At 42.0% G+C, this 22,257-nt stretch overlaps 1 protein-coding gene across 1 annotated transcript in view; it reads left to right on the top strand.

The window, feature by feature from the left end:
- Positions 1 to 5,409: 5,409 nt before the first annotated feature.
- NAMPT (nicotinamide phosphoribosyltransferase) overlaps positions 5,410 to 22,257 on the top strand; it is a 30,446-nt gene continuing 13,598 nt past the window's right edge. Inside the window, exons 1-6 of the mRNA XM_075024847.1 lie at positions 5,410 to 5,568; positions 16,568 to 16,724; positions 18,024 to 18,127; positions 20,668 to 20,796; positions 21,287 to 21,445; positions 21,806 to 21,942. Coding sequence (XP_074880948.1) covers positions 5,509 to 5,568; positions 16,568 to 16,724; positions 18,024 to 18,127; positions 20,668 to 20,796; positions 21,287 to 21,445; positions 21,806 to 21,942 — 746 coding nt within the window. The 5' untranslated portion in view covers positions 5,410 to 5,508. The remainder of the gene's footprint in view (positions 5,569 to 16,567; positions 16,725 to 18,023; positions 18,128 to 20,667; positions 20,797 to 21,286; positions 21,446 to 21,805; positions 21,943 to 22,257) is intronic.

The following is a 22,257-nucleotide window of genomic DNA, read 5'->3' as shown; positions in this document are numbered from 1 at the left end:
ATTTACATGCTGTGACACAAAGCCATAATAACAATCTGAAATTCACCTCTTCCAAAAATCAAGGCAAGAAGTCTCACAGCATGTCTGGATAGCTAGTAACCCAGCTCCCAGCAGAAATGCATGCATTGACTTGCAAAGATAAGACCTAATGGCAAGATACAGTTCTTAAGAAGGTATAAAGAAAAACTGACTTGCTGTGACTCACACTCAGAAGCACAAAACCTGACCAACATTTGAAGGTAGCTGGGCTGAGGTGTGAGTCTTGCTGACCCAGGTTCTGCAGTCATATAAAAAACCTCTTGGTAGCCGAGTTCAAAAAAGGGCTGCTATGCCATGGACTGAACAGGAACTTCAGTAGACAGACCATCAAGCAGTATTTCAACAGAATATTAGGGGTTTTATATATATACACACACATGCACAGACAAAAGATCTAAATATCAAATTACATATAATCTAGTGTGACTGTTCACCAGAAGAATCTGCCATCTCCTGTAAAGAGAATCTTGCACTGGATTTAACCTCGTCCTATATAATGCATAAAGCAATTTCTCTTATTTTTCATACATATCATAGTCAGTTATTTAGACAGTCTGCATAGCACATAATTTTTAAAGAGAGACTTCTACACAAGCCTTTGGATTAACTACAAAGCAGAAATACTAGGCTTGCTTCATTCACTGAATATGACTTAAAATGATGTGTCAGGATTTTTTTATTCACTTCTATGCAAAATAATCTACCTCTCCGTGATTCCTTGTGATTGGGATACTATTTAACAGGACTACTGATGGATACTGTTTAGCAATGAGAATTAAATTCTTGAGCCCACTAAAATCTACTTAGATGATCTTAACCAATTACATACTGATTAACTCTGGAGTCCCAGCCAGGTATCCAAGGTGAAAGAACGCTACAAGAACGCAGAGGAAACCCTGAGACACTGCAGAATGGTGTAGGATGGGAAGCTTTAGGAAGGATAAAAGGATATTTAGGAGACTTAGCCTTGAAAAAAAAGTCTACAGGCTCCACTCTCTTTTCCTCATAGCTCCACAGCAAAGAATTGTATGCACTGAGGTAGAGAGTGAAAGATGTCTGATAAACTCCAGCAATACCAACCTGGCTGTCAGGCACCGAGGGACTTCGTGCCAATCATTATAAGCTTAAACACCACCATAAGTACTAATTGCACCAAACCTAAAGCACAAAGGAGTACAGCTGAAATTCTGTTCTTTCACCAGAAAAATAACAGTATTAAGAGATAATGTTGACATTTAATCTGTCAGTATGCCTTGGAATTATCACCAAGATAAAAGGAGCATGGGGGATTGGTTCAGGCTCAGAATTATTGACCAAAAGAACCAGAAACTCTTTAGGGGGAAAGCATTCAGCCTCTGTGCATAACCACGGCGTGTACAGAAATTTCAGTCGCATAGATCTTCTATGCATCTGTGATGGGACTCTCACAGCTAGATGAAATAAATATCAAGTTTTGCAATAGTGATCGAAGAATGAATGTAATATCCATCTCAATTTGGCTGTCCTTGTATACCTCCTAGGACATCAGGCTGAGAACATATTTGCAGGATAGCTTTCCTCCAAATACAGCAGCAGACTACATTATAGACTTTATATACATAAAATGCTGACTGGACACTTCTACCATGCAGAATATAATTTCTTATCAGAAATCCCTGGGGAACAAAACATAGCCCTGGAGTAATATGAAATTATTAAACCTTTGTTTATTAAAAATATCTAAAATGAGTACTTCTAAAAATCTCTCATATGCTGAAGGAAAAAGTTAGAAGATAATTATTGAAGAACACTGATTCTATCAGTAGGCTAAATGGTGTCAAAACAAATTTAGCTGAACGTGCATTTAAATTGAACAACATGATTTCTTGATGTGGTTCAACTGAAAAGAGAAGTTAAGCCCCACATACACTACAAATCCTGGTTTCACTATGCCAGATGAACAGTCCAAAGTTGGTTTCACAGATAACAGATGACAAATACAGCACAGGAATCAAGTGTTTGAGGCTCCTGGGATTATTTCTCTCTTGCCGTTGTAACTATACTCCCACCATCTACTGCTGCAAGAGTTGTATTTCATTTTTTCCAAACTTAAAATATGTTCTCTTCACCAGCAAACTGATTTAATATAGTTCTGTTTAGCATAATACCATTTTCTATTAATACTCTGAAGTGTCCTAACTTTACAATATTTCATTACAGATACAGCTTTAGATATGTTCATATGAGCTAAATTAAACCATTATTCAAGTTCTGGCACATCGTAAGATACAAGAAAGAGCCAGCAGGAGGAGGAGGAAGATGCTGACAATTAAAAATTCTGTCTGAGCAAATCATCATTAATTATTCTATTGAAGGCTTGAAGATATATCAGCAGAATTCTGTTGCGAGAAATGTCATTTTTTTTAAAACACAACAAGCCCTGTAGTATTTCTCCAACTATTCTAATTTCTTGCAACAGTTAACATAAAAGACTGATCTGATCAAATTATTTATTTTTTTTTACTAATCTGCCTTATATTAAAATAGACTTTCCAAACAAAAATGAAGATTTGTCCTTTGCGGCAGAGAAATTTCCCCATGAAAAATACACAGATAAAGGACGTGATAAGGGGGGAAATTCTGATGTAAACAACATTACAGAAGAAAGTTTTGGGACAAAATCAGGGAGATTTGTATATAAAGGTAATTTCAGATTATCCCACAATCATGTTGTCGCATTGATGGGACACTCCACAAAAGGAATCCTCAAAAGGAATTAAGGAGGAGTCAAGTCCAGACAACTTCAGAAAAATCATTTTACATTTAAGAGGTATGTGGAAAAATGTAGAGCAGCTTTCTAGACTAGCATGTAAATAGCACCTTAAGATAAGTTTTGCGAATTTAACAGGGCAGACCAAGTTGGCTATGCAGCAACAAACAAGACAAAGAGGTAAGAAGGGGAAGAGCTACAGAGCGCCCTGTGAAAGAAAATGGAAATTTCAACTTTTTTTGCTGTGATGGGGAACTAACAGTAAGAAGATAACTTTGTGTCCATGGGACTAAACAAGAGCAAGAGGAAAGTCTAAGACAAGAAGAGGTAGTTGCAAGTTCATGGTGGATAATAGCAATAATAGCAATTACCATTGCTACTTCCAGATTTTGTTGCAGAAGAGCACACAGACAAGCTGGCAGAGGGAAGTGTACAGGAAACTCCTGATATACATACTCTCTTAATGTTTCCAACTGCTTCATTGACTTTTTCTTGCTCCATGGGAACCCCTTCCCTCCTGAGAGAACTAATGAAAGTAGTTTCGTATAGCTTGATTATTGTTAGTAGCTGTCAGTGTTTACCTTCTTTCTTTTTAAACAGTAAGTAAATAGTAAGTAGTCACAATTAAACAAAAAAACTGGTGCTTCTCTCACATGAAATGGCATAAAGCAAGAGCACACTAAAGTCTAGAGGGGCACACAAGCGTAATCAAAAGGAGAATGTGGGTCACAGTGCAATTGTGGGTCAATTAGGACCGACGTAGAATCAGGCCCAAAATATCTGGATCCCATCCCTGACCTTATTCTTCTCAGTTTTCTTGGATATTCATATTTCTGTGAAAATCTTGACTGGTAAAAACCATCCTTTCTGAATCATCTTAATAAACAGTTATTAGTTATACAATTTTGGGTTTGGATTTGTATATATCAAATGTCAACCTAAGTGTTAATTGACCAATGGTTTTACAGAAAAGGCTAATTAAGCAGCTTTTTTAAGGCAGTACTAATCAGTAGTATGGTCAATATTTAAGGTTATTATTTTTCCATACATCTAATTAGCAGAGAGCAAGAAGACCATCTTCCCATCACGAAAGAGCCACGATTGCACCAGAAACCGTATTTGCTACTTGCTCCAAAGGAAGCAATGTCTCCTATTGTCACAGAACAATTCAAACAATAGCTAAATATGATTCAAAACGATCAAGTATTTACACAGATTAGAAGGCCAATTACAATTATGATGAGTATAAAAGACAGCTTTTGGAAGGCATATGTATCTTTACATGTCATTTCAGATCAACACGGGCTTAAAAGAGGGCTAGGAAGTATTGTGCTACAGAAGAGTATCTTATTCTTCCACTGGAGGAACTGGTTCTGAACAGTGGAGGTAGAGACGGAGATTTTGATGCTCTGGAAGGCCGGGGAGTCCCTTCCGATACGGCAATCCCAGCACTGAGTAACGGGAGGCCTGACTGGAGCAGCAGCTCCTACGCTTCGCCAGTCAGCCATCGTTCTCCACATGGCGGCAACTGCAGCTCTTCCTCAAGCGCTCACGCGTGCTTCCTCCTTTCCCCCAGTTCTCCACCGTGCCACTCCACCTCCTTCCCCAAACTGACCCCAGGTACACGTTGTCCCCTTCTCCCTTCTCCTCCTCGGGCACCCCCACGGGCCCCGGCCCAAGCTTAGACATGGCACCCTCGACGGCTGCCGCAGCCGTCCTCTCCTGGCAGGAGAACGCTGCCCCCGCCGCCCCTCGGAGCCACCCCATCCCACGGAGGACCCTTCGCCCCAGGGTGAAGCACGCAAGGCCAGGCCGCGCAGCCGTCCCCGCCGGCCAGCCCTGCCCTCGCTTCAGCAGTTGCCCGCCACCGCTGAGGTGGCCGGCACCTTCCCCCCGAGGCGGCTCCCACAGCCCCGCCGCCGGCCGACACAGCCCGGTGCGGCACAGGGCCCCGGGGCTCCTCGCAGCCCGCGGGGGCGGAGGGCGGGCGGGAAGCCGGCCGGCCCTCCCTCACGGCCGCCTCCGCTGCCGCCGGAGCGGCTGACCCTGGGCACGGCACCCCGGGGTGCGCCTGGGCAGGGCCGGCCCGGGCCGGCCCCCCGCAGGAGGCCGAGGCCGCCGCCCGCCTTTTCCCGTCACCGCCGCCCGGAGGCGGTGGCCGCAGAGAATCGAAACCGGGGGCCCCCGCGCCTGCGCATGCGCACGCCCCTCCAGCTGCCCCCTCTCCGCCCGACCGTCGGCCGCTCGGCCGAGCACGCCGCCGCGCTGCCGGCCAATGGCGAGAGAGTGCGCACCGGCCGCGCAGCGGCGTCACCGAGCCGGCCCCGCCCCCCCCGCCCTCCGCCCGGAACCCAGTGAAAGAGAACGTGCGGGCAAGGGGCTCTTCCCCGCCTCCCGCGGTGTCACGGCCGCCTCCTCCCTTCCCCTGCACCGACCGGGCGGCGGGCCCAATCAGAGCCTGCCTGGCGCCCTGACCCCGCCCCACCCGCCCTGTGACCTCACAGCACCGCCTTCGGCGGCGGAGACGCGCGGCCAATCAGCGGCGCGGGAAGCCGCGCGCGGTCCCCGCCCCGCGGCCGTAATCCCCTCGTCCCCGCCCCGTCCCCGTCCCCCCTTTCTCCTCGCTCCCCCTCCGCCCCCCGCACCGAGCGCCTGGCGGCGGCGGCGGCGCGGCGCAGTCCTGTCCGTGCTGGCGGCGGCGCCTCCCCGGGCTCGGCGACATGGAGTGCGCTGCGGCGGGGGCCGAGTTCAACATCCTCCTCGCCACCGACTCCTACAAGGTGGGCGCGGGTGCGGGCACGGCTGGGCGGGAGGGGGTCACCTCTGCGGGCGCCCTGGCGCCGCCGCCGCACCGGACCCGCCGGGCCGGGCCGGGCCGTCCTCCGTCGCCGCCGGCTCCCTTCCCTTGCGCGGGGGCTGGGACGTCGCCCCCCACCCCTCCCCTCCCCGCCCCGCGGCGTGAGAGAGGGTGCCCGGCCTCGGGGGGGCGGCGGAGGCCTGGCCGGGGGGTGGGGGAGGCGGGCTGCTCCCCCCCCCACCTCCCCGCTGCCCCGCGGGGTGCCCGGGGCCGCGCCGCCGGGGGCCGGCCGAGAAAAGAAAGTGAAAGCGGGCGAGGGGGGCGCCGCCGTCCCGCAGGCGCGGAGCGGGGCAGGGCAGGGCGCGAGGGGCGGCCGCGGCGGGCACGGCGGAGGCGGGGGGGGTTGGGGGGGCCTCCCGCCTCCCGCCGAGCATCCTCTGGCCCGCGGTGGCGGCCGCCGGGCTGCCCGCCCTCGCTCGCCCGCTCCTTCCCTCCTTCCCCGGCCGGGGACGGGAGCGGGCGCACATGTTGCCTCGGCGGGAAGGGTGGAAAGCGGGCAGAGCGGTGACTCCGTTTTTCCGTCCCTCGTTTCTCCCGCTTCGCTCAGCTCGGGCGGCGAAACGGGGCCGGCGGCCGGCTGCCCGCCTGCGGCTTCGTACCTGGCTGTGGTGCAGAGCGCTCCGAGGCGCCGGCTGCCCCAGAGCGCCTGTTCTGTGGTCCTCGGCTTAGTTTCTGGTCATCGCGGCGTCGGATTTGCTAGGCAAGGTGTTCGTCCGGAGCAGGGAGCCGCGCTTCGCAGCCCTTCCTTCGTTCCGGGAAATTACTTGAGAACGGCGTTGCCTGATGGCAACGGCCAAGTGCGGGCGCGCTCGCTGTCCGCGCTCCGATCCGGTGGTTTCCCACCCAGACGCTCTTGACGTGCCTCCCAACGTGAGTGTGCCCAGGCCCGAGTCCTCCTGCGCAGCGCTGCGTTAACGGGAGCCTTAATACGGTTTCTCGGCACTGGGCAGAGCCAGCGTCCGAGTCCGGTCCTACGGATGCACCCTGTGGCTGTCTCCCAGGCTGAGAAACTAACTTTTTTCCCGTCGGGAGCTGCGTTGCAATGCCAAAGAGGTTGTTGGTGCCCTCAAGAAAGCTACAGTAACGGTCCTGATTATAAAGCATTTACTGTGTTATAGCTCTTTAAAGATTTGACCCCTCAGATGGGTTTGGGGGGGACATACTTCTAAATAGAAGAGTTGAAAAAAGCAAATATGATGTTACGACCAGGTCTTGTTACCAGCTAACTACCAAAGTACAAGCCTCACTGTGTGCTCCGATTGCTGACTTGTGCTGTTGTACCTGTCCCAGCTCCTCTGTGATATTATTATATGATGCTACATAAAGATGCTCTTTTTGTAAAGAAATTCTTAACGTTTGTTGTTGCTGTTTCTGGGAAGGTGTGTTGGAAGACCGGAAGACGCTGATAGATCTTGGAGCAGCTCAGTCAGAGCTGCTGTTGAGGGCTCACAAAACTGCTTTCGTTAAGGGCTTAATCTAGCTACAGTGCTCTTTAAGAACTATGTTTAAGTGTTCGTTATCAAACTTAAACATGGAAGATCCACTTTTCTTCCATGTCTGAGACTAATCACATTAAATACTGTAGGCCTGGGTTTAAATGGTGTCTATTTTAAACCTAATTTGCACACTGCTTTTCCTAAATTCACTGGATCTGCTCTAGGATTAGTGGTAGTGAGGAACGCTGGGATGACAGATGACCACTTTGCTTCTGGTTTGCTGTTTCATAGGAAAGATGGTGTGGTAACGTTCCAGGAGTGGTAGAAATCTTAGAGGTCAAGTAAAGGCCCAAGTTGGTTTTGGGTTTGGGTTTGGTTTTGGTTTTTTTTTTTTCCCAGTTGAAAACTGAATTTGGATGAGGTTTTCTGTGGCAGCTAGGAGCATTTTGTATTGTATTATATTAAAAACAGTTGGAATTGTCTACTTTGCTTTGCTAGGGCTATTCAAATTATCTCCCCTCCTGTATGCTTTTTTCAAAATCTTAGGAACTCAGGCATCTTTGAACAACAACGCTTAAACAAGTAGCTTCTTTTATCTTGTTAGGTAATATGAGCAAACATCACTTATCTTCTCCCTGGACGGTACTGGCATTTCCTAATCAATGAAACACACTTAGTGAGAGCACTTTCATTAACAATTGCACTAAAATATCTGGTAGTTTGCAACATTAAGCTTTTTACAGGAGTTACCAAACACTCTTACTAGCAATTAAAACAAAAATGAGAATTGATCTTATGTGTGTGTGTTAGGGTTTTTTAAGATATTTCTGCTGTATCCACAATTGTAGCATCTGTTTGTGTGCAGTACTGTCCGTATATAACATTCAGACTCTGAGAAAAAACATGTATCAGTTCAGAGGCTTACTTGGTGATCCTATTGCAGTAGATGCTGATCCATACAAACTAATGTTGTTGACAAAAGTCACGTGGAAATAAACAGCTCCGGAAAAAGAAAAATAAATGTGCAGACCACCCTAAACAGTACAACCCTAGCTTAGGCAGCTGTCCGTGAGTAAAAAGTTCTGGTGTCTCAGGGTCATATCTGTCACAACTCATTAGTTTGAGTGTTAGCTCCAGTGTCCCAGTTCTCTACAGCTGGAAATTTGGCGTGGAGAGAAAACTGGTTACTGGTTTAGTGCCTATGTTGACAGTTAAGCCGGCCTCCCCTCCCTCTAAACTGTTTCCCTGTCTATGTGCACATCATAGGACACTTCCTCTTAAATCAGAGAAGATTACCAGATATTCAGTTTCAAAATCTCAAAAGCTGTTTTTGAAAAACAGCCGAGTATCATGCTAATTTCTAGTATACTGGGTATTTCTAGGTAGAAATAGTTCCCAGTGGGTGAATTTCAGAGACTTGCTACACGCTGGACCCAGCACTGAGTTTCCATTATGATCTGGGGCTTACTGAATTGTACAAGCGCTCCACGATTTTGAAGCTGGCCTTCAAATTGTCCACTTTATCTCTAACCCCCATAACAAGATAAATGTTTTTACATCAATTAGGGGTTTTTTTCTTCCTGTGTGTACTTTGTTGCGTATTCGTGAGCTCCTCCAAATCCCCCAAGAGTATAATTCCTCCTGTGGACTGGGTATTATATGCCATCCCTTCAGAGCCTGGGTGTGGGCATATGGTATGGTATGTGTGCATCCTGCTGATAAATAACAGCAGTCTTTTTAATTCTTTGGATCATAAGACTTTCAAGAGATTCATCAATGTGGTGTTATCGGGGGAACCTCTTTGTGTGAATGTCCAGTATAGCAATGATGCTTTTAATAGTAAAGTTTTCTGCTAGTGACTCAGTATTACTGAAAAAGGGAAGCATTGAAGTTAAAATCCTTGTTGCTAGAAAGCTGCGAGGGGCCATCAGCAGGCTCCTTGAAGCTCGTGGTTGATGCTGCATGACGTGTCTATACCAAGAAGTCCCTGCAGTCTTGTCCCTCTGTGACGGTGAGGGTTCTGTTCACTCATTGCGCTTCCCAAGGAAAAAGGTCCATGCCCTTGAGTTCCTCGTTCGTCTGATGTTGTTGACACACCACCTCTCCATTTTCTTTCTCTTTGATTCCCAGTGCTCTGTTTATCCCGTGTTTATTTCTGCACAGACAAGAAATCTTCCGGGGTGTGTGTAGTCTGAAGCTGCATTGGGAGGATCAGCTCAGCAGTCGGAAGACACCAGTGACTGGCATGTGCCAGGCCTGGGTGGGATGGACCATGAGCTGCAAGTGGGGAAAGGCTGTCAAAATGAGGGCTGAACCTTGTTCGCTAAAGTAATAATAGCTTATTTTGCTTTTACCAATGGAATATATTACTGTTGCTTGGAATGTTTCATAATTAAGCTCATAGCTATAATAAACTGCCACGCAATTACCCCATAGGAGGAACTGACTTGCTATCTAGACTGTAAATGAGATCTGTGTCAGAATTCAGTTCTTTCTGGATGCCTCAAGCAAGCCTAAAAGATATGTTTTAACTCTGTATGCCTTACATGTTGAATTTTAAGTATTTGTCATTCAAATGACTTCTTTTACTCTGCATGGATGTAGGAGAGCAGTTACTTCTGAATACACACACCTGAGTGTGTGTTTATTGCAGGCTCTGACAGCCTGTATATTCTTTATTTAGAAGGCTAGAGGTATGCAAGGAGGAGACGTGAGTACTCTTTAGGTTATTGATTTCGACTAGTACTTAATGACTCCAAAATATTCTTTTCAGTAGCCCATGTATGTGTATATATGTTGTTGGGTTTTTTTAAGTTAAAATCTTGTGGTGGGGGTATGAATGTGTTCTCTTACCTCCTGCAATTCTGTCAGTGGGAAAGCATTGCAAACTTCTGGCTCACAGCCTTTATAAGAAGCAATCTTCGCTCTATCTAGGTTTGTTATCTTCCAAGTTTTGATTTGCAGTCACACGGTCCTGTTACAAACCCCGAGTCATCATTGCTCTAAAGGAACACTGCAACTATACAGCATTCAGCCAATTTTTAAATTAATGGAAAGTAACCCCTTCCAGAATCATTGCAACTTTAATTGTTGAAAAGGTAAATGTTTTTCTTTTTTCCTTAAAGAACAGGAAACTTGTAGCAGTATGTGAGGCAGTACAGCTGACTATTCGCAAATGTGTAAACAGTAAGCATAAGGCATTTTGTCATCTTCTTTATTATAATCTTGGATGCAAAACACACAGAAATTTTTAGTGGTAAAGAAATCTGCTGTGAAGTGTTACCTTTTCTTAAACATTGTATTGTCTCTGAGCAATTTAGAATACATTCAGTTCTAGTGCTTACACTTGACCTGTTTTTTTAAATGAATGTGGACGTGGTCATTTACAGCATCTCTGCTGATAATGTGCAGCTTCCATAGGAATTCAGTTGCTTGCATGTGCTCTCCTTAGTTTCCTTAGTACTGACTGATCTCTTTTCTTTGCTCACCTCTGGTCCTCTTATTTTTCAATACACATATAAAAGATGATGGATGAACTAGAATAGAGACATTAAAAGTGGTACAAGATCAACCTTCAGTCATAACCTGCATTAGCTTGTCCCTCTCATCTCATAAGAGCAGATATCTCCCAATATTCTCACTTTAGTTCTTAAATACTATCTTAATCTGTATTATGCTTCACTTACACATTTTTAATAAGGGCTCTGGAGTCTCTCTAAGGCTACTTTCCTATGGTAATCTGAAGCTCATGTGTAACTAAAATAGTAAGATTGTACTTGACTCTTAGAGATTTTTTTTAAATTATTATTATTTTTAACTCGCTTCAAGTGTCTTGCACTTTACCAGCTATTGTCGGATGTCCTTTTTGTTGAGTTATTGAAGATTGATTCTTCTGATGTTTTCTCTTTTGTTCAAATAAGCTTATCATTTAACCACACTGACTTTTGGTTTGGTTTTCATTTCCACCTTTGTTTGTGGTGTGCATTCCTTTTATGATTGCTTTGAAAGCTGCAAAAGCATCCTTGTTGAATATAACTGCTAGTCACAGTTGTGGGTTTTTTGTGTTGTTGGGTTGGTTTTTTTTCCACCTGAAGGGGGTCAGCACTGCCTTATAACTGCTGTTAGTTATGTCTCATCCCAGTGAGGTATATCTGATAAAGCATTTCCTTCGTTCCCAAGTACTAGTTCATCTCCTCATTGTTGTTAATGATGTTGTTTTCCATATAGGTTATTGGCAACCTTTGCTTTAACCTCTCCATTGGCTAAACCTCATAAAGGTTTAGGTAAAGCAGTCTTTCAAATCACGGCCTCTTTCCACAATGTTCCGTAACTAGTGGGGATCTCAGAGGTGCTTCACAGAAGTCTCCCCGCTGTAAATGCCAGAAGCACCACTGAAGTCAGTCATCTAACTCAGTAAGTTGTCTGTGGGGGTGAGGATCCCCCAAATATATCTCTTCCAGCATCAACAAGCCATTCTGACACTGTACCCTACAACCATAGCTCTCATTTTTAGTTGTCACGTAAACCAGGCTACCATCAGTTTTCATCCACAGTGGGAAGGATATAGATCCTGCTGGCTAGATATTTGGGGTTTTGTTTGTTTCCTTCACTGTAGGCAGGGCTTAGAAGCATCTTTCCGATGGCTCACGTTAGCACCCATCTGACCTAGGTGAGCACCAGGAATAAACCCCGGATGGGGAATTTGGTCATGCCTCACTTCTCTACTCGGGTTCAGACCTAGTTTTCTCATGTTTTCAAATGGTTGAGTTATGTAGACTTAAATAACCTTTTAAAGTCATTTCACTGCAATTTCTTGTCCAACAAAGATTGTAGATTATGAGATTATTTGGCTTTATGACGAAGTTTTTCTTATCTAGCCTATAAAAATGCAGCTTTTACCTCAGTCATCCCTGTTTTATGATGAATACCTGTTAATTCCTTTTTCTTAAAATTTAACTCTTAATGTTTGGGGTAGTTTTTTGGATGGCTGATCTAAATGCAATTTGTGCTTCGTGGTTTTTCTCAAATAGCTGACTTGATTTAGTTAAGTAGATGTAGTCCTTCTGGAGGTATTCTTTGTTCAGAATGTACCTTTATTTGGATGAAATTTAATCACAACTGGAATAAAAGTGCTCTATTTCAGTCATAGTACGTAACCTTGTTGTAGGTGGTTCTTCCAAGGCTGTTTGTCATGCTTTTTGTTGACAAAACCTAAACCATAGCCTTTGAACTAAATATCAAAAGGCCTTTGAAGATATTTTGGGGTTTTATTTTCTTGTAAGGGTCTCTTAATCCCAGTAGGGGCTTTTGTTTCGTTTTTGGTTGGGTTTTTTTTTTTCTTCTGTAGAGAAGGGGTTTCCTACTGGCTTCATAGTCACTCCTACTTATCAAGAGCCCGCCTGTACAAGTCCTGCTTCTGTCATCCCCTAACTGAAAGCATAGATTTATCAATACTGTCTTGATCTGTAAGTCACCTAAAATAAATTTCAAATATTGTCACTGCTTCTTCTTTCCACTCTTCTTTAGAATACAGAAAGATGCAAAACTTCATCTGACAACAAGGAAAGTTCAGGCATTTTCTGAAGCATAGTTTTCATTGTCCAAGTCTCTTGTAGTGTTGTCTTGGGTTTGGGGTTTTTTTGTTTGATTGTTTGGTTGGGTTTTTTTTGTTTTCAGTGGCATTCTTTGTGTCTCCTGTGAACTGTTCCTGCTCCCTAGAGCTTGATCGTTTTTCAGACTGGTTTTTACCACCAGGCTTTTCACTACATGCTAAACCTCCTGACCACCAAAGGTGGATGGATATTATTTCCCCGTGGCCTAGAAGTCCAGAAATGCCAGCTAACGGTCAGAGCTGCCGTGATGTTTTGTGGGCAGATGCTCCTGCTAGGTATGGTGCCCTGCCTGAGAGCTTGAAAGCAAAACAGATGGCCAGATAAGTGAACAGGGGATGCAGGTCTTGTGTTTAACTTCTCACATACCTATACAGCATGCTGGTAGTAAGCATGTGCTTCTTGGGAAGTGTGGTACTTTAAGATTGCAATTGTGTCTTTAAATACTGAGTAGTCTGTGAGAAGCCTTGCAGACACCCAAAGGGTGTTTCAGCTTTGTAGATAAAACTAATAGCTTCAAAAGAAGCACAAGTTATTTTAAATTACAGATGTAAAGTTTGCTTAGATGTAAATACCTTCATTGCCAGGGATGTGTATTTTTCACTGTTTAAATGGATTCTAATGTGCGAAGAATATAATTGAATGTTACACATGTCACTTGTAAAATTAGTTCATTATCTCTTTCAAGTACTTGAAGCAATTTAATTGATAAAATCACATTTCTATCATACACAACATTTTTATTTCAGTTTGAATCCCTAGAAATAACTATTTTCTGGACACTAGCCAGCATATATTTTCAGGTTAGGATTCTAATTTAATGTCAGAAAAGTTAGCTACACCTGTGTTTTAATGTTTGAGGAACTTGAGTGGGTTTTTTTAGGTTGAAACTGCCAGCAAGGTAGTCTGGAGTAGCTGTTTCCCCAGGTATGCTACATACAGGATAAATCTGGCTGTTAGCATTCCAGACTGACTTCAGCCCTCAAGTTCTGATTTGCAGCCAGAGCACCGTGTTTTGTGATCGTGCTTCAAAGCAGGGCTAGAATGGGAGGTCCCTAAAAAACCCCTGTATTGAAACGCAATGGGAAGAGGTGGCACCACCTCAATGTGTGCCCTGTACACCTTAAGCTAACTTGGGCCTATAACCCGTTTGAGAGAGAGAAGCGTTTAGCTGGAGGAGATGTCTTTGAACTGCAAAAGTCAAATTTTTTTTTTAAGACCGTAGCTGAAGATTATGCAAATTTTCATTATAATATAGGTGTTGGCTTCAGCAACCTGCTCATAGTCAGTAAGTTGGATAATTAAACTTTTTAAAAGAAATCTGAGTAGGCAGTCTCACACAGATGTAGTTTTCTTTGTTTTACTTGAACCGTTGTGGTGAGAACAACAGTGTTACATTGGTTTGCTCTAGAGCTTGTCACAAGGAATTCAGATATTGGTTTGGGGAATTGTTCCTGAGACATCTGCTATGTACACTTGAAGCTGGTGGGTTCTCTGTTGAGCATTTACTCTGAAATCATGAAGCTGTAGCATGCCAATAGGATGAAGAATGGAAATAAACAGAGTTCCCAGGTGATAGAATCAAATCATAAAGAAACACCAACTTAAAGTCCAGTCCCAGTCATAAAAAAGAGCAAAATTTTTCATACAGTTGCTGTAACTTGAGTGGCAAAGGTGTGAAGGAAGGAGTTTCTATGCTCTGTGCTTTACAGCAAATGAACCTTCTAATGATTTGTTACATGGTCTTTTTCTCTGAGTCCATTTAATACAATTTTTTGTAAGGGAGTTGTGTGTGTGTGTTCATATTCCCCTTAGAAAGACATGTAAAATGGAGCATATTTTTTGACTGCTGCACAGTAAGTGGAGGGGAGTTAGGGGCTGTTTGTGTTTTGTTTTATTTGGGTTTTTTTTTCCTTTAAACATGATGATATTCTGAAGAGAGTTTTCTGTGAGCTGGCAGTGCGATTTACGTTTTTGGAAGTTCTGCGTAGAACTAGGAAAGGACATGTTATAATTTGTTAAGACATTTATTAACAGCTAGAACTAAATCTAAAAGCCAGGTTTTGTCTTTGGGTCTAACATTACTACTCTTAAACATTCTGCTTTTGAGTGGCTGTGGAATTGGAACAGAATAGGTTAGTGCTCCATTAAATGCCTGTGTTGCAGTGCTTTGTTTGAAGTAAAGGCAGAAAACTTGCAATGACAAGCTTGGGTTTTATTTGATTGGCCCTGAAAACTTCATACAAATAAAGATAATGGAAAGATCTGAAAATTGACCTTTTCATTCTTTGAATGTTTCCTTGCAGCATTGGAAACACAACTGTAACAGCATTGTGCTGGTATAGGAGAACTGAAAAACTCAGCTGAGCAGTCTAGTTCATTGTCCAAACTGAGTGAAATACTAACTATAAATGGCATTTTAGAGGAAAACAAAAACTGTATTTTTAAAATCCTTTAATATACAGGTTTAGCAATACAGGTAAGGGAAACCTTCAAATATTTTATTTTGAAAGTGTCAGAGGTACATTTAAAAACCCAGGACAATGAGGTAGAAGTGGTAAAATTATCCCTTTTCCAATTCCTTGTGATACTATAAACAAACATTTTTAAGGTGATTTTAGAGTAAGAAGTAACAGCGAGAAACTTACAATGAACTCATGCTCTAACCTATAAATCTGGGTTTTTTTGGAAAAATTCAGACATGAATTTCACACCTGTTTGAGTTTTGTTCTGATGTATGATGGTGCTTTACTTGGCCGTAGGAACAGTTTTCCCTTATGGAATGCATAGGCTTGTTCACAGACTTTTCATCATAATCTAAGAAAACTTTTGATAGCTTCACCTTTGGAAATGCCTTAAGCTGATTTATGTATCCTATAATTTATCACTGATAGTATGAAATTTATGTCATTGTGTATTCTTTTTGTTTAATGTGGAATTATGGATTTTGCATGGAGTTTGCTTTTTACACATTAGGAGATAAAATTTTGCAGGTTTAAGTTGTTAATGTTTAGAGTGTAATTGTTTCAAATGATATATTACTCAAATTTCTGGGTAGATTTACTATCATTAGCTAAAAAAAGCTGTTATGGTTGAATCCAGCATAACATGGTATGTTCATATGACCAGTTTCCGTGTGATACACACTTACAGGCTGCAACTTTTCATGCTTCCTTTATGCTGAACATGACCTTTTTCAAAGACTGGAAAAAAGCCCATCTAGCAAACTTTGTGGGAAGCTACAGACCTCAGGTAGATTTTAACAGCATAACTGACAGTAACAGTTTTGTAAGCTGGCTTTGATGTAACCGGGGCTTGAGAAACCCACTCTGCTCATGGTGAATGAGATGCTTGGGTAAAGGCCGTCGTCAACGCCTTCTTGAGTCTGGGTAGCGTTTATTTGAACTACGTGACTATCGCCTTCAAAACTTCAATCAAATACAAGCAGGTACCTCCACTTTGGTAGTGGCAGGCAACTTAGTGCTGCCTGTAGCTATTTGGCTTGGCCGAAGTGCGGGAGAGTGAAAACTGACCTGGCACGTCGGTGCTCAGTGCTGCTCCCAAAATCCTAACCAGTGTCTTTCCCAGTTAATCAAAGCGAAGTCATCAGGGAGTGGAAAAGCTGACTGTGAAGACTACTCTAGGGGGAAAGGCTTGACACAGTAGCAAAGAGTAAGATAGGGAAGACAGTCTTTTGAACTGAAAATTGAAGGCACCTAAAGAAGGGGAAATCCCCTAAATACCTACTGCGTGGAATGTGAACGGATAAATAACAGTAGTCCAGAAGCATTGGGAGTTACTCTCAGCTTTAATGTACAAATATGATTGTGTTTTGCAGTGATGTTTTGAGCTCTTACTGAAGTTTTTCTTAATGTAGGTTACACACTACAAGCAATACCCACCTAACACAAGCAAAGTATATTCCTACTTTGAATGTCGTGAAAAGAAGACTGAAAATTCCAAATTAAGGAAAGTGAAATACGAAGAAACTGTTTTTTATGGTTTGCAGTACATTCTGAATAAATACTTAAAAGGTAACTGTCTCAAATTCCAGTAAAACTTTACCTGTAAATAAATATCTTAATTTTTCTCAAGGCTGGAGCCTTACGGTTGAAACAATTCCAGGTTGGCTTGGTACAGCATAGGTAGTGACATGCATAAGATCTTATTTATGTGATTCTGAAAATGAGATGTCCACCCTCATAAGATGGTATTGACTTCTTAATTCAGACACCTCTCTACTGTGTTTATTTATACCAGTGGTTTATTAAAAACAAAGAGGTGTTCATATCCCAGCTTCAGTGGGCTAAATTGAAATGAATGGAGATAGAGCAAGACTGCATAGAATCACAAGAAGATAGAAGATTAGAGGGAAAACACATTTCGCATTTTGAACATAAATGTTAGCCTGTATTTGCTGGTTTATTTACTGTGTAAACTAATAATGTTTTTAATTTCCCTTAAATTTTGGTTGCCATTCAGCTTAGATCATTGAATATGGCAGCTACATGTGAAAATGTTTTCAATATTGACAACTTTAAGAGTAACAACTGAAAATTCCTTGGTGCACGTTTAAGATTTTGTTTGCTTTTTTGCATTATGTGCAAATATCACCTGTTCTGACCTGAATGCAAGTTGTCTTCTCCCAAGCTTTAGAAGGAAAGCTTTAGTCATATGGCTTATATATCTTTGTCTTGATCCACAATTCATAAATATGTCTGCCAATTCTGCCAAAGATTGGAATTCCACTATAATCAAACACTTGATAATCTTGTTTCTTTTCTCTTTAGCCATCTGAGGATTGTTCTCTAATGTTTCCAGTAGATGACTGGTCCTACAGCAGTAGCAATGCTTATTCAAATAACGTGGTTAGTCTGTCAGTTCCTATCACAAGGTGGTCAATCAAAGATTGGTTGTAAGGCCTCCCCACAGGGATTCTCCCTGGAGCAGCATAGCTTCACCCTTGTACTAGTCTGGTTATGTCTTGTTGCATGTGCCAACGTGCACAGTTGTCACATTCCTCTGTGAAAAGCACTGCTACTAAAACTCATGATGGGTTTTTGACCGTCATAAAAGAGTAATAATTGCAAATTGTTCCTGAGTCACCTGCAAACCACAAGTGTATTTTATTGTTGGTTTCTTGGGCATCCTAATCTATATAATAAATGAAAGTAAAATTTGGTTTTAACATAGCTAGACTACTGCATTTGACAGGTTCTCCATGTCTTTGTTGGAGGCAAAGTGACTTCTGTGTCTGAACTTTTTTGTTGTTTATTTTATAAATTGATGAGTGTTGTAAGTTTCTAAGCTTTCATCTGTTTCTGAAACCACAGGTAAAGTGGTGACCAAAGAGAAAATCAGGGAAGCCAAAGAAGTATATAGGGAGCATTTTCAAGATGATGTCTTCAATGAAAAGGGATGGAACTATATTCTGGAGGTAAAAATTTATGAAAACAGTATGAGATAATGAAGGATTTATGAATCATCTGTAGAATAAATACAGCAGTCTCTCCTTTTAACCATGTGTCATGGTTTATCCCCAGTCAGCAACTAAGCACCACACAGCTGCTCACTCACTCTACCCGCACCCAGTGGGATGGGGGAGAGAATCAGATGGGAAAAGGTAAAACTTGTGGATTGAGATAAGAACAGTTTAGTACAACAGAAAGGAAGAAAATAATAAGGATAATAATAATAAAATGACAATAATAAAAGAGTTGGAATATACAAAACAAGTGATGCACAATCCAATTGCTCACCACTTGTCGACTGATGCCCAGTTAGCCCCCAAGCAGCTATCTGCCCCTCCCGGCCAACTCCCCCCAGTTTATATACTGAGCATGACATCACACGGTATGGAATACCCCTTTGGCCAGTTTGGGTCAGCTGCCCTGGCTGTGTCCCCTCCCAACTACTTGTGCCCCTCCAGCCTTCTTGCTGGCTGGGCATGAGAAGCTGAAAAATCCTCTACTTAGTCTAAACACTACTTAACACACTGATGTTTTTAGTTGTTGCTATCAACATTATTCTCCTACTAAATCCAAAACATAACACTATACCAGCTACTAGAAAGAAAATTAACTCTATCCCAGCTGAAACCAGGACACCATGATAGTAAAGACTGGATAAGTTTAGCTTTTTATGTTCAGTGTACAGGGAGTAGCAGCTGTCAAAGAATAATCATATAATTGCAGTTCCTTAGAGAAAAGTGATTTTCATCCTTTCAGATGCCAAATACGGCTTTGCAGGTAATAAGGATTTATGGCTGCCGTCAGCCAGCTATGTAAGTGGGGGCTTGTTGGCAAGTCTCCATATGTAATATAGTGCTTAGTGGTTGCCTGCATCATTTACATTGCTATCTGTAACTAATCATAACCATTTTTATTCTAATGCAGAAACCATTACAACTTCCTGTGTGTGTAAATAGTTCCAGAAAATACATCTTTTGTTCCATTGTTTCCTAAATTTTTCAGAGCTACTTACATTGAACTTTATTATGAAATACAAGGCTTGAGCACTTCTGACATACAAATACTTCCAAATTAAGTCCTTCCACAATTATCCTCTTCCCCTTTTGTTTAAAAAGGTGTCAGTCTTCAAGTAATTGCAAACATCTCTTCTTAGTAAAAGCAGCAGATTCAGACTAATAGCATTCATCAGAGCTGTTCTAATCTCTGCAGATTAATTAAAAGCTAAGTTTCATTGTGGGTTCTAGTGAATGGATATTTTTGGCGCTTGAAAACACAATTTGTAGTTCTTTGCATTTAATTTTCCCTGGATACCCTGACTGTATTTTATGGTGGCATCTGTCTGTGAATATGTCTGGATGTCATCTTGCAACCAGGGTGGACCATAAGGTGTGCAAGAAAAAAGTAAATTTCAACTAAATCTTGCAAATGACAGCAAGGTAAATAAAACCACTGTTTTCTAAGAGGGAGTTACGGAGAGGTCTGTAGAGGACTTGCATCCATTTCAAATAACTACAGATATGAATTCAATCCATATTTTTGTTTAAGCTACATTATACATTGTGAACTGCTCTCATCTGTATTTAAAGTAATCTTGATCCCTCTTTGGCTAAACTGAACTAATACACTTTCAATGCTGCATGTCTCTCCACACTGAGTTTTAATGTGGTTTAACTAATTCTGTTCAATTTTGGTTTAGTCAAAAGAAGCCTTCCTGCATCCCCCCCTCTGAATTAATGCAATTTTTGTTGCCTTTAAAGAATATCTCATGAGAAGCTTTCTGTCAAAAAACATTAATATACAAAACATTTTAACTATTATCAGTTCAGCTTGCAGAGCTCTGTCAGAAAGTTGTAATTACTCTTTTAGAGTTGCTGATTGCAACTTGCTCTTTTTCAAAAGGCATATTTCACACAATTTTTAGTCCTTCAGGGATGAAAGACTGAATTTGACAAAAGAATGACACTTTAAGATTAGATTTCATGTTTAGTGAATAATTGAGATGATAAAATATTATTTAAAATACATATTAAATGGATCCTGCTGTAATAAATTAACAAAGCACACATCTATACTAAGCAAAACTAGGGATTTTTTTGAAGGCCTAGGTAATAGCTAAACTTTTTTTAGCTTACTTCATGTGAAAGCACTGAAGAAAACTGAGTAGCAAACATTTCTTGTTCTGTGAGTAGAACTTACAGAATATTTAAGCCTTCCTGACTCAATTTGCACAAGGAATACAACTGATAACCATCGTTTGGTTTGATAAGGAGACTATTTTTTAGGTTACAGGATTTTCCTCCTTTTTTGATAAATGCAGATTTTTTTATTTATTTGGGCTGGTGGGTGGGTGTACAAACAAACCAAGTTATTTTTAGAGTTGAAAGAAATTAAGAAAAAAGCTTTATCAGTAAACTCATAGACTGAATTTTATCCATTGCAGTAAAATAAAGGAGAGGTAGGTCCTAATCTTTCCTGTCATCTAACAATATTACTGTTTCTTACACAGAAATATGATGGCCATCTTCCTATAGAAATAAAGGCTGTTCCTGAGGGCTCTGTAATTCCCAGAGGAAATGTTCTTTTCACAGTAGAAAACACAGATCCGGAGTGCTACTGGCTCACAAATTGGATTGAGGTCAGTTTTGGAAAGTTAACGTGTTTTTTCTAAGTAAATATTAATGCACTTAAATTAAAGGCTGAATCCCATATTGCTTTAAGGGGACTCTCTGGCAGCTTTCATTTTCTGCTTTAAGTAAGCCTGGTTTCTTTTTTTAGTGCTCTCACACAGACCTTTTCCCACTGCCTGGCAAGAGATTGTAATAATTTTACAGGAAATTCACAACAGTACTTTCATCCACAAGGAAAAGAGGTTGGGGGGGAATCATGTGTCTCTAGCTTGGGAGTGAAAACTCCTGAGATAGTCAATACCTGGCCTACCTTATAAAGGTATTGTAAAGGCTAATTACTTTAGCCCTAAAGCAAACTGCTGGAGGCATCAGGACTTTCTGAATGGGTGATGAAAATAAATAGACCTTTTTGTGCCTGATTGATTGATTAAAAGCCAAGTGGGGATTTTTAAGTCCTAAGCAAATGTAAACCTAATAATGTGATGGGTTTTGTTTTAGACTATTCTTGTGCAGTCATGGTATCCAATCACAGTGGCTACAAACTCTAGAGAGCAGAAAAAGATTTTGGCCAAATATTTGCTAGAGACTTCTGGCAGCTTAGAAGGACTGGAGTATAAACTGCATGACTTCGGCTACAGAGGAGTTTCTTCACAAGAGGTAATGCTACTTGGCTAATGATTTGAGAAGTCTAATTGTTCTTAACTATAACGGATTGTAGCATGTATCTGTTAACAGTTGTGTCCCAGTTCAGCAGTGAAATTGTGAACGCATAGAGCACTGTGTTTGGACTTATTGTGGAGGGGAGAGATCTGGGGTGGGTATGTGTCTGAACTGTTAGCACTAGTCCAGGAGAGCTTTTTTCTGTATGGAAGCTGTCTTTCCTGTGTAAATGCATGCAGAGGGTATTGGTGAAACGGGAACCAAGTCAGAGTTTTGCTGTTACAAACTAGTGCTAGGCGGTGACTGGATTTAGGCTTCTATATTTGGCGTGGCAACTGGAAGTTGTATCTTTTTCAGACTGCAGGAATAGGAGCTTCAGCTCATTTGGTGAACTTCAAAGGAACAGATACTGTAGCAGGAATTGCGTTAATTAAAAAGTACTACGGTACAAAAGACCCAGTTCCAGGATATTCTGTTCCAGCTGCTGAACACAGGTAAGATATTGGGCTATTGAAGCCTTTTTAAATATAGTTTAATAAAATGTAGTTTTTTCTTATCCATCTTTGTATCCAGAAATATTAAGCTGTTTCACTTATATAGTATTAGCCATGACTGATCCAGCTGTTGAGGCTGCAGTTCAATACTGATGCCTCTGTATGTTCTAGGGGCACAACAGTGGCATGGTTGTTCTTAACTATAAATGTGTTTTAAATGTTTTTAACTATAATCTTCTTATCAGCATCTAAGTAAATTTGGATGATTCTTTTTAGAATGGACTTGAAGGCTTGCAGGTTAAAGTAGATATTGAG

This window comes from Buteo buteo, chromosome 4, assembly GCF_964188355.1.
Source record: "Buteo buteo chromosome 4, bButBut1.hap1.1, whole genome shotgun sequence".
Lineage (NCBI taxonomy): Eukaryota > Metazoa > Chordata > Aves > Accipitriformes > Accipitridae > Buteo > Buteo buteo.
The sequence above is the reverse complement of the archived record's forward strand: the minus strand, read 5'-3'. Positions and strand labels throughout refer to the sequence as shown.